Source organism: Strix uralensis, chromosome 11 (assembly GCF_047716275.1).
Source record: "Strix uralensis isolate ZFMK-TIS-50842 chromosome 11, bStrUra1, whole genome shotgun sequence".
NCBI lineage: Eukaryota > Metazoa > Chordata > Aves > Strigiformes > Strigidae > Strix > Strix uralensis.
In genome coordinates this window covers 9,475,927-9,489,299 of record NC_133982.1, presented here as the reverse complement: position 1 = coordinate 9,489,299, position 13,373 = coordinate 9,475,927, and the positions used below count along the sequence as shown (strand labels likewise).

The 13,373-nt window shown below is 38.0% G+C and overlaps 1 protein-coding gene across 1 annotated transcript in view; it reads right to left on the bottom strand.

The window, feature by feature from the left end:
• Nucleotides 1-1,294: 1,294 nt before the first annotated feature.
• Nucleotides 1,295-13,373, bottom strand: part of THSD4 (thrombospondin type 1 domain containing 4) — a 306,588-nt gene continuing 294,509 nt past the window's right edge. Inside the window, exons 15-17 of the mRNA XM_074880649.1 lie at nucleotides 11,688-11,867; nucleotides 8,752-8,896; nucleotides 1,295-7,416 (exon numbers count right to left, since the gene is read on the bottom strand). Of these exons, the coding sequence (XP_074736750.1) occupies nucleotides 7,274-7,416; nucleotides 8,752-8,896; nucleotides 11,688-11,867 (468 nt within the window). The 3' untranslated portion in view covers nucleotides 1,295-7,273. The remainder of the gene's footprint in view (nucleotides 7,417-8,751; nucleotides 8,897-11,687; nucleotides 11,868-13,373) is intronic.

The following is a 13,373-nucleotide window of genomic DNA, read 5'->3' as shown; positions in this document are numbered from 1 at the left end:
GTCATCTGCAGAGCCCAGAGGGAACGCGCTGGTTTCCCGCCCGCGGCGCCCTGCCCCACAGCGCGGGAAGGAGGCCCAGGCTGCTCCCGCGCTCCCCCCGCACTGCGCACAGCAGCTCCCGCTCCACACCGCGGCGGGGAAACCACCTTCTGCCTGGCCGCGACCAGCACTCGCGAGCCGCGTACAGTGCGCGGGGCGCGTGCCCCGGCTGCGCGGGACGGGGCGGGACGGGGCGCGGCCGCCCCTGCTCCTGAGGCAGCGGGCGCGCGCCGCCGAGCCGCGGTTTGAGCGCGAAAGGCACGAGGCGGCAGCGCGTGCCTCGCCGCCGCCCCCGCGCAGGCGCAAAGCGTCCCCGGCCACAGCGGGTGTGCGTCCGCGGTCGAGACGCATCGGGTTATGAATTTTGGAATAAAATGCAAAACTCAAAATACCGGGAGCTTCCACTTTTCTTGAACTGTGCAGGATTTCTCATAGCAGCAAAGATGAAAGGTCAAGTAACATTATCTCCTTAAAAGGTTTAGATACTGTTTTTCTCCCATGGATCTCACCAATTTATAGTGATATTATAATGAAATTTGTAATTAGCTGCCTGTAGGGCTGGTCTGGTTATGCTAGAGTAGGGAAAAAAAAAGTATGATCATCAGCTACAAAGAGAAATTCTACCTGGAGACTGCACCCAGGATACTTGTTTCACAGTGTTAAGACATCATTTTATGCTATGAACACACTTCAGCTTTATCCAAGCTTAGATTATTTTTCTGTTACATTGCTAATTTTTCACTGGTAAACCATTAACTGAAAAATAGATGCAATTACAAACAAAGAATTGCAAGACTCCAAAAGCCGCAGGGCCAGCTCAACCAAGGCACAGCAGGCACTGCTGCTCCAGGGGCCTCATCTCCCACCTCCTGAAAACGCAAACACTCCCTTTGCTGAGTCCGCGTGGGGAAGCGCCAGAGCCTTATCCTGCAAACTGACTATCAAGAATATACGAGGAGCAAACCTGCATAGGAAGTTAGCAGGCCCCGACAGACCAGCAGGAAATGGCCGCTTTTCCCCTCTGCAATACGCATGATTATCTTCGGGGCAGTCTGTCGGGATGTTGCTATCACTTCTGTAAGGCTCTAACACAGGTTATGCAGCCTTTTGCAACATGATTATGTTTTGCCCGCTCCTAAATGTGAGTAAGGATTCCCTTGGTGCGTTTATACCCCTTGTTGATACTTGTACTTAATTCTTAAGAAACTCTGGAAGAACAAATCAACCAAACAGTAAATAAATCATGTCACGCAAATTCATCTTGAATAACTTTATTTTTCACAATAATAAAAAATAAATTAGTCATAAACAAAAATAGTTAACATTTTTTCATCAAAGAGAAAATGTATACAATATGAAAAGGATGCTGTACAGTTCTGGTTCAGGTGCATTGCCATGGATACATATTCCTGAACGAGTCAGAAAGCAATTTGCCTACACTCTCCCCCTTTAATTCACTCAAGGAACTGGCTAATCAGAAAGTTTAGAAAATTGTGTTATGGATTTACAGTATGACATATATATATAAATATATATGTAATACCTGTGCTATAAAATTCCCTAAAAAGCTGGGTTAGTATAATGAAAGAGATGGACAAAATTTGAATGATATATGTAAATAAATACATATTAGGTCCCTTTTAATAAAAAATCTGAAAATCTGCCTATTCTAAATATTTGAAATATTTTGGTGCAGTGGCTTGTTCCATAGACACAGCTCAGAATTACATATTTCCCATAGACATCTTGTATTTACAAATAACAACAAAATAAGTTATAATAAAGTATATCCTTCTGCCAAAATCAATTATGAGGGTCAAGTAGACAATTTTATACATATTTAAAAAGTTAGGGTTTCTTTTGTCTCTAGTCCTTCCTGATCCTCTATGCAGATCCTGAGTGACTATGATGGGACTTCACAAGCTCGTATGTACCCAACCCGTGCCAAGGCCACTGGTCTCAAGAGACACAAACACAGCATGGACAAAACAGTTCAGGGCAAGCAGCAATGACAGACTGTCTCTGGGAGGTCAATGATTACTCAAAATTAAGCTCCCCTCCTCTCCAGATATAGTGGTAGTTATCTATAACCCATTATAGTGAATGGGGATCTAGAAGACTGGGAAGTCACATTCTTAAGAACTTCTGGTTGCTAAAAGCTGAGAAGCAAAGAACTGAGTTCAGGTCTTGTGTGAGTTCTCTTAAATGGAATTTTCTACCTTTCACCAGGTCTGAATTTCATCCACACTATCGAGATACTATAATGATGATAAGTTTGTTTTAAAATGTATTGAAAATGCTTACTGGATGATTTTTCATTTCTGATATAGAAATAATTATTTTACTCCATTTTCTAAACAAGAACTAATGTATGCCCCACAAACATATTCTGTAAGCTTAGGAATAAAGAAAGTTTACTTTCAGTGTTCAAAATGTCATGTTTTGTGTTCCAATTACAGATATACACATGAATTATCTGCCCAATACACAGACAGCTCTTAAGAAGTCAGAGACACTAAGTAAGTCTCCAGAAAAGCAGTTAGACACACATTTTTTCCTTTTTGAGTGCGAAGAGGGTAATTCTCTTTTTTTATGCAGTATATATTAGATGTGAGAATGAAGGGCTACTCCGTATTTCAGTAGCTGTGCAATCACAGGTTTGTTGCACAGGAATGAATTCAGTAGGTACTTTAATACCATGCACTCGAAACTAGCCAACATGGACATCCACACACACAAAAAATCACTCGACTGGCAGGAATATAGCTCTCAATAGCTGGGCTTATTTCTAACTCAGATTCTTATCAAACAAATGGCCAGTTCAGGATTTTCAGTAATTCTGGCAAAATTGAATATTGTCATTCAAAGGACAAACGGATGGAGGTGAGACAAGAGGAAGAGGAGAACACTTGTGGGTGTAAAAGGGAGAAGCAAAGCCCTTGCAAGCATATTTTACTACTTACGGTGGTATTGATTATAAAGAGTGGAAGCAAAGTGTTTCCTTCAGGAAGGCATAACCTCCCCTTTACTAGCCATAAACTGTTTCCAGCACCTAGCTCCTTCCTCCCTCAGTGGTGACCACTGTTGCCTTCTAGGACTCGGACATAAGCAAAGTGAGTACCAAGGTCTTGGCAATAATGTTGCTTCATGTGGTCTTCTGTTCTACAAGTTTCATGTACTCACTTGAGTCAGGGCTATACTGATCACTTTTATCAAGTCTATGAACAAGCAACCTAAAATCTGTCTTTGCATTAACACGTCATTAACTTAATGTGCTCTGCAACACATTGGGTTTTTTTTCTGTATAAAAGGACCAAACTGAACTGCAGCATATTGTCATAAAAGTGGGATCTAACCAATATTAAACACTGCTTTCTTCATACATGAAGTTCTCCATTTGCTGAAGTATTGAAAAAAAAAGAAAATCGATTATGCATGTAATGAGGAAGACGCCAGTTCCCTGTGCAGGGATACTGAGGTAGTCCTGCATCGAGTTGGTGGGCGTACACTACAGCTGGACTTCATGGCTCACAGGCTGGCAAGAACACTCGTGTCTCCTGCACTGCGCTCCCCTACACTCGACTGCCTGCTAACAAGCTCCTTCCTAAATCGGAGCCCTGGGGACTGAAGGTCAGAGACACTAAAGCAAATACTAAGTCTCACTGCTGGCCAAGTCAGACACAGGGTCACTCCCACAGAAGCAACCCTCGTGCTTCCACCACATCTTCCTCAGCTAGCGAGAGGAAGGGAGAGCTCCATGAATTCAGTACTGCTAATAAGTGCTCGCAAACTTGGCATGCAGTTGCTATACACAAGCAATTCAACCTACATATGCTTGGATCTGACATTGCACAGGAGCTAGCAAACCCTGATAGACCCTTGATAACTTGATAAACAACTGCACCAGCAGCCCTCAATTCCAGAAGAAAAGTGCTTTGAGACACAGAGCTTGCTCTGGATGGAACCGATTTTTGCCAGCTGCCTATGTGCAAGGCATGAAAGCTGTATGCTGATTTTACCCCTATAAGCAATTAGACTGCTCAGACTCAATCAACGATCTACAGCAGTCCTCCTACACTTACTCTGGTCTTACTGGATTGTATAAGGTGAAAATCTTTAAGGCAACGAAGCATTTTTTTTCCACCGTTCTGCACGATTTTGACTGATGTTAAAATATCAGAAAAAGAAATTAAAGCATTCAAACTCAGAAGCCTGCATCATTTCTTACCTATATTGGTTTTACACCTGCTCTAGGTCTACTGCATTCATTAAGGCCACCTCTGATTTACAGTGAAAGGAAAATCAGGCCCTCTGCAGGTATTATCCTAAATTGGTGCACTGCTGTATTAAAACAAACACTTGCTATAGTCACAATTTCAAAAGTGCACTTGGTGTGACAGTGAAATCTTAGTGTAGCACTTACTTTGTGTAGATAACAGTACATCAAAGTGCTGAAAAGAAGGGTTCATTAGTTCATTTTGCAGGAACAACTATTTTGATTATGCTGACACGCGAGAAGAGATGATAAATGATTAAGTTCAGCAACATTCTGGCAGTTTCCTTATCATGAGATGTTTAATTAGATGAAACATTCTTTTCTGTTTTATCTAGTACATCTGAAAACTGGCCCTTTACTAAAAAAGTACAATTTGTATAACCATAACCCACTGCATTCAATTCACAAAGCTGTGTATCTTAGGTGTAATACAGGGTTATATTGCTATGTGTATGCATATATTCTTTGATATTTAGCTCCTATGAACTCTGTTTACTTTAGTGGCAGCTTAATGGAGCCTACAAGATGATCACCTTTGTAAAATAACCCAACGGCTATATATTTCAGAGCAAAATAACGTATTTTATAAAACACCAGGATCACCTATGTGCTGAGTCACTGTCTCACAGCCAAAAGCGTGCAACGCAGATTATTTTCTATGAACTGACTGCAAACCTGATTACCTCTCTGCATTTCATTTGTCTTGCAGTTTTCAGAAAGCCTTTTTATGGAACAGGTATTTCCCTCAAGCTGACACGATACACCTCCTTGGGACAAAAGAGACAACAGCAAAAATTATATACTGTATGTCAAGATTTGCTGCAATGAGATAATCCAGATGAAAACCTGTATTTACAAATACTGGATTCCAGAGTTGTTTATGCTGCACTTTCTCCATATCATTCTTTGGTCAAGAATCTAAGAAATATAATATGATCACAAATCTGTAAGTTATCTTCATGGATAAATCTTCATACAAGGGAACAGGACTGTGAAAGATTCATGAACTCAAATGAAATGTTTTCTAATTAGCATTTCTGTTTCCAACAGCTTTATATCAATTAATTACAGTGAAAAGGCAGTATTACTGGTTTATAGTCACAAATAGTAACTACAAATTTTAGGGAAGACACTTCTTCATTTCACTTAGCCAAACAGTAGTAGTTCATCATGTCTGAAATATATTTTTCACAAGTGACTGAATCAAAAAAATTAAGGTTTGTCTCAAACCCACACAGCTTTTAGACTACAGGAGTTCTACCTTCATGTGGCTTCCAGCACAGGATGTGCTGAACTGATGTGGCTAGTACTACACCCAGCAACTTTTGCCTCCCAGTGCCCCAGTCTCTCTTCTACACCCTCTTCACCAAAGCCATGAGAAGAAAAGAATACACAATGTGGCTCTTCATCAGTAGCAGGACACCTTAATCACTTTTTTATCACATCATTGGGAGTGAGTTAACACAGATTATTAAAACTGGTTTTCAACTCAGACAACAGGCACCTTAGTAATAGATGCATAGTTGGGTATCACTAATTTACAAGCAGTATGCTGTAATAAACAGCTGAATAAGTAGAGGTGTTTATTTTTTCCCTCAGCCTTATTTACACATTTGAAAGTCCCATCAGGTAAAGGCTAGAGAATGTGCAGATAATGCAAAAACTTTCATCTGCACCGCGTAGCACATTCTATTTGCTTTTAGCAAGTCCCAAGGCTGCGCACAGTAATTGCAGAAATGAAAAATCACCACCTAAATTCAGCTCTAAGTTTGGAGCCATTCTTAAGTAGTAGAAAAGGAATGATATGAATAGATCTGCAGGATGAAACATTGACTAAAAAAAGACAAGTATGTTGTAATAGCTGATCAAAACCTGAAGAATGTCAATAGCAAAGACCTTTTTACAGGTACTCAGCTACTACACTCACACTGCTGCCTGATACCAAGAGTAACAGACTACTATAAAGCGCAGAGGCCTGCATCCTTTGGTGGTTGTTCCAGGAACTGGTGACATATCCAGAGTAAGTCTGGACAAAGTACTTTGGTATGGTAGTTGTTAAGCAATAGTGCAGAGACAAGGTATCAGTTAACTGAAATAACTGCCCTACAGGAAAGAGACCTTGCCAATGGAAACAATCACTTTTTTTAATACCAGCAAAGGCACCTTCCTGGTAAATCTGTCTCACTGACAGCTGCAGTTGTTAAAGACTTAAAGGGCTAGACACTAGTGGCACTCTGGTAGGTAATGTATTTTAAAATCCATACAAAATTAGAAAAGTGTAACTTCAAGAGTTTATGAATTAAATATAAAGGCACTTTTTGGCAGTCAAGTGTATATATATTTGCTGCCTGAGGACAGGAAGTTAGTTAAAATTATAACTGAGAGAGCTTAACAGTGACTCTAATTTATTATGAACGGACAGAAGTAATTAAAAATATATGTTAGAGTGCTAAGAAACTGATGATAAATGGGTCTTCAAGGGTCTGGTTCTTTGTGAAGTAATTTTTCTCATGTGCATGTTTCATTGATTTAGTCATCTAATTTAAAGCAGTCCAAAATACCAAGTAGAAGTAAGCACCCAGGAAAGAATGCAGCAGCTGCATCCATACTGGTCAAATATCTCCAGTAATTGCCTGTGATTGATTTAGTTTTCATTAATTTCACAATACTAAGGCTGCTATGTTCTTTAAATAATTATCTGATGAGCAGGTGCAAATAATAGTCTCATTAAAAATTAATGCTTTAAAAAGATCATGGTTTTACAAAACAAACATTTTAAAAAAGATAACTGCACAATAACTGTAACTGAAAGGGTGCAAGATTTAACCATAGTCTTGATGTACTCAGCAATATAAAAAACCATCTCTAAGAAGCTAAAACCTGCTGTAGTCAAAACAGTAACACTGTTCAAGCTCCATCCGAAGACTGACATTGCCGCTTTGTGTAGAAGAGTATTTGTTATCTACGTCCTAGAAACCCTGATTGTCTGTTTGCCACACGTGTACAAGATGCACAACAGGCTGTTTTGTAATAGGTGTAGACACAGAGCCGGGCCTGAACCACCACATTGCAATTGTAGTATTTATCTTTGCAGTTCTCATCTGTGGAGAAAAAGGAAGAGAGAAGAAACTGAAGAAAACAGTATTAGAGCAACAAATAACCAACCCCCTTTCTTTTTACCATGTAAAATCCCCTGGACCTGTATTTAAATGTTCATTGTCAGGTTAAAATAGGCTACCTATGCAAATACGTTAGATTACTCAAGATTTTCTACATTTGATATAAAGATACATAAAACCGTGGAAGAAATGTACCTATCCTCATTTATACTGTGGTTTTTCTTCTATTTCTTCTATCTTCTTTTCATCTATACTGTGGGGTTTTGTTGATGGTTTTTTTAAACACAAAATTTGTGCATGCAGATGGCACCAGAACCTGCAAATGTTATTTTCAAGTACTGATGAATCTAAACACTGGAAAATAGTAAACCATCTCCCTCCTTACAAATATTACAAATTATTTAAAATAACTAGATTAAAAAAGACAAAAGTTAGTGTTCTTATCATTCTCCATTTTTCTAAGCTGTTAGGATATGGTCTGTTCACATTCTGAAGTTTTCCTTTACAACCTACAGGGTTAGAAATACTTTTAAGTGACAGCTAAGATTTTCATATGATCATGTATGTGATCACAGAACCTGAAGTGTTAAGAAAATGACTGAATGACAAAACACTAATAACAGATATAAAAATGAGCAATTCTGTACAAACCTGTTTAAAATAACACCACGAATACAATAAAATTTTTTTAATAGTATTGGTGTACTGGGTTTTTTATAAAATTATCTTAAATTATGTTGAAGAATAATTCTCAACTGAAAATTGTAGAATATAAGTTAAAATTGTTTCTAAACACGTGCATCTTCCTTTCCGTAGGCATCCTCATTACTATTAAAAGCAAATCTGTATGAGATGAATGACTGTCAAATTATGTATATGTGTATATTTACTATATATAAAATTGCTTAATTGCCCTTAATGTCTTAGTTTGATGTTATTGGTTCTTATAGAGCCTGTTACCAAATACAGTATATCACACACGATCTTTTTTTGTTTTAAACACCGTGCCAAGAGAAAAACTTTGAGAATGCAAGGAAGCTGCATAAAACCACCCTCTATGTACGATTTTCACAGAAGCAGATTTCACACATTCTCAGCAACTTTAAAATAAGCCAGTTTCTTACCTGTTACAAGGAAAACGTTTTTAATCAGAAACAAAAACCTCCTTTTATGTCATAAAAAAGAACTGTATTTTGTGTAAAAATAAAACTCTGAACTTGATAAAGAAAATATACTCTACAACCTCTGCAAGATTATTAAATATTTTCCCCACTAGATGGAGTTCTATAGTTAAAACAGAAGCTTCCTCTTCCTTACCTATTTCAGGGATACAATCTTGTGTGTTACATGGTTCTTTTTCTTCAGGTTTAAGCTGTGGATCACACTGAGTACTGGCTATCATGTCATCTGATAGACATCGTACCTCTCGAACCCGAAATCCTCCTTCACAGGATTTGGAACACTGAAACACAAAAGCTGAAGTTCATGAAGACCATATGAGATGTGCAGATACAGAGAGAAAAAAGGGGAACCTTGAAGCCAGGCCTAGGTGTCACTGTAGCCTTTTATCAACTTCACCACTTCTGTTGTTTTTTGTTTTCTAAGTCCTTAACAAACAGGTGCAATTTTGTTAAAGGTTCAAAACCATTTCTGACCATAGGGCCAACAACTAGACAAGTAACCATGGTAGACACTGTGCAACTGAAAGCACACTAGAATATTTCCCTTTCTGAATTTATTAGTTAGCTTCTTGCTTCTCTAATTAGTCTTGTTCTTCTCTGCTTATTTATACATATCTCCCAAATCTACTCTTTCCACAGTGTTCACATTTCTTACTTCAAGAACTTCCTGCACTGAACTTTTACTACTTGACAGCACTGTCATTTTGCCTCCGTTTATATACAATCAGGAATAATTTTAATTGCTTTTTTTCCTCACTCAATTATTTTTCACTTCTTGCAGCACAACCATTTTACTAAGCATTATAGGCTTCTTTGAATTTCTAAAGAAAATATTTTTGTGCTCCTTCAAAGTCTGTTATGAAGCCAGACACTTTTGTAATTGCTTGTCATGGTATTTTTAAAGCCAATTATTACACATTTCTGCCCATACTGAAGCAAATCCCCTGTTGACTTCAAGAATTTTGCCTGAGTGAGGTCTTTGAGATCTGGCTCACTGTCCAGTTTGTCCTAAAGTTTGCTCACAAACTTAATTAAACCTGGGTCATTTATTATGATTAAAACCTTAATAGCCCCAAACTAGTAAGAATGTTTTCTTTCTGACTTTTTGGCATAATTATTTCTTAACATTGCAAAAACAACTTATCACTGTCATAAAATCAGGTATTGTAGCAAACTAACCAAAATATTTTCAATAATGTGTTCTTAAATTGCTCTTTCATCTGTAAGTACAACCTTTCCCCACTTTAGAAAAGACAAAACCCTTTGGCAAGAGTAATAGAACACTTGCAGTTTTTTATATAATTACTCGTTATATGCCTGTATAGAATATTGTAATTATCCCATATCCAGCAGTAAGAACCTCAGTGCAGGTTTGTAGAGATCTTAAGCACTTAAAATGGAAGCAAGATAGAATTTAGATGTTACATACAATACGCTATACACAAACCCCAGCATTCTGCATTAGCCAGCCATTTAATCTCCATGGCTGAGAGGCCACGCCATTTATTTGAGTTCATATAAAAAGTCTGCTGAACATACGAACTGGACAGTTTCAAAACCTAGTACAGGGGCTTTGAACCAGCTATTCTGCTCACAGACAACCCCATAATCCTTTCTCTTCAAGTCTAACAGTAAGAAATACCATGTACTCTGTTGATATCAGTAACAATATCAGAAGGAGATATCAGAAAAACACTTAGAATATGATATTGTAAAACCTCAGCTAGCATATGTATTTGTTCCTACAGTGAAGATGGTCACAAGGGCTTAGACCTTTAAGGATTTTAGACACACTTCTTAGGAACAGTAACTAGGGATCTCTAAATACCTATCAGATTCTGAGTTTTAGCACCTTGTTTCTTCTGTACCTGCCAAAGAGTGCGTATTTTTTTACCTTAAAAAGGAATCTATCTGCTGCGTTCTGTGGATGCAGATGGCTGTATCTTTCATGGCTACACACCTGCAGGTTCACATTTGAAAATGGGTTTGCTAAGGGGAAGTTATTTAATCTAAACTAACAGCTTAATAAAGAATCCAAAGAACTTCCAGAAACATCAAAGAACATGCTTCAGTCTACATGGTTTTATTATGAGCCTAACTTGGATGTTGTTTTCAAATAAATATCTAAATCTGCAATTAAGGAAGAAAAATCAGGATTCCCTTCAGCTGATTTATTTTATTAAAACCATTTTACCTCTTTTCTGCTTTCTAGTGCTGCCAGTAGGCCAGTCAAATAATTGAGCATTTAGTACAAAGGAAAACCAAAATAATTTCTCTGTCTCAGGTCATGTGGATGAGCTATTTCCAAAGGTTGCTGACTAAGGGAATTCCAACTGAAGGCATCAATCTGAAGCTGTCATTCGGAATGTGATTTAAGGCTCAAGGAAGGGTGTAAATTACTGGATTAGATATGACGTCATCTAAGTAGTTTTCATACCCCTTTTCATTCTAAGACAACAATGGACTTTCTGATTTCATTTAGGAGAAAAATGTTGATTTTCTGTAAAAATCCAGTAAGCTTTGTCACGTATAGGAAATTATGGAAAGATAGATTAAACTAAAGCGTTTTGTGGCACTGGTGAATATAGCTGGTCCATTTCCAGGGGAAACTGAAGGTACGTGAAGCAGTACAGTAAGTTTTCTCTCAGTAATGTAGTATTACAGGGAAGAATTTACAGTAAAATATTATGATAAAAACTTTAAAAACTGAGTACATCCCTCATTCTTTATTAAATGCTCCTTAATGAAACTAGAGGTCTGAAAAGAACTTCTCAGAGCACTACATAGTCTCAATGAAGTGGTGAACCAACTTTATGAAACAGGAAGATTCTTGGAAGAAGAGAGCAATGATGAAAAGACAACTATGCAGTGTCTCCTTCTGGTCAAGATACTTCCTAACCTTCCTAAACTCCAGTGGGTACTAAAGAGTATGCTTTCTTTTCAGTATCATTCCTGTGCAAGATTAAATCAATTTCATGATCAACGGTTTTATCCAAACGGTGTTCCCTTTCAATATACATAGAAAAAGATGTATCAAACAAAACTAGATACAGAAAAGCATGATAGACTTACTGTGCTCCATTCTGTATGAAACCACTTAGATCCACAGGGTTTGAGGTAGCACGATTGCTGGCTGGGAGGTTTTTCCAAATATGAACATTCATAGGGGTTCAAAACATCAAAATTACCTTCAGTTTTCCTAACACAAATGACTTCTCTCTGTTGAGTTCCACTGCCACATTCAGTAGAGCACTGTATCAGAGAACAAACAAAAAAAACCAACAGTGGTGGAATTTGTTATTCTACTAATGTCCTCCAGCTTGTTTCCAAAGTAACATGTTTCTCCACGCTATTTGTTTCCAAAATAAAATAACACACACACAAATACTTGCATTTTAAATTAATATTCAAACAGGAAAATTTGTAAAGTTTTGCTTATTCCCTGTTCTTGCACACATACCTAGACACTAACATCCAAAACCCATTTCCTTACTTTTACATGTTCTTTCCTCAGTAAAATGAACATAACTGTATCTTTCTTTCCATCACTGGCGTATGTATGACTTGAAGAGAAAGGAAAGGGTAAAGTATTCCTTAAGTTCCTGTGGTAGGGTTTTTCTCTCTCAGAACCAGAACAGTAGCCTAGATAAACCTTGGGTTATTGTTATTATCATTATTTGTGTGTAGTACTAACACAGTAGCCAGCAGTCCCACTTAGGAACCAGGACAAGAAAATGCTGAAGGATATAGTAATGACTTAATTCAAGTGACTACTGACTGTGTCAGGTATTACATATTTAATTTTTAATCTTAAAAGTGGTTACAGTGGTTAAAACTGTACCACTTGTGCATTTTTATTCCACATGGTACCACAGACTCAAAACATATTTCTAATTATTTTTATGAAGAAGACATATGACTGTAAGTGTGCTTTTGGAGAAATCAAAAAGTGTAGTTCTACCTGCAGCTAGAAAAAGGAACTGGTATTTATTTTTCTAATAAAAAGAGAAGCTGTCATGGTTTAACCCCAGCCAGCAACTAAGCACCACGCAGCTGCTCGCTCGCTCCTCCCCCACACCCTGGTGGGATAGCAGGAGAATCAAAACCAAGTAAAAAACTCTTGAGTTGAGATAAGAAGAGTTTAATAATGAAAATATAATAATAACAGTAATGAAAAGGAAGAAAACAAAAAGAATCAAATAAACCCCAAGAACGACAAGTGATGCATGTGTCCCCTCCCAACTTCTTGTGCCCCTCCAGCCTTCTTGCTGGCAGGCCATGAGAAGCTGAAAAAGCCTTTACTTGGTATAAACACTACTTAGCAACAACTGAAACCATCTGAGCGTTATCAACATTATTCTCATGCTAAATCCAAACCAAAACACTATACCAGCTAGTAAGAAGAAAATTAACTGTACCCCAGCCAAAACCAGGACAGAAGCATAACTTACTTTCCCCATAAACAGTGTTACTGCTCCTTGCTGAAGCAGGACTGTATGCACTGCACTGAACCTTTGAGGTTTATAAGGTTGGAGCACAGTTTTGCAGCTTTACAAATCCCCACATTGTGTGTGGTTTTTAGAAAATGCCTTGATCTGCCAGGGTGTTCTTTTCATGTTTGCAAGTATCTATGTGATGCAGTGTTGGTTCCAGTTCTGAAAAGCAAATTTGAGTCATATGGACTCTTACTGCCCATTTAAAGGTTAAATACACACACAGTACTGTTACTGGCATGTGTAAAAAGGTTTTTAGAAGCTG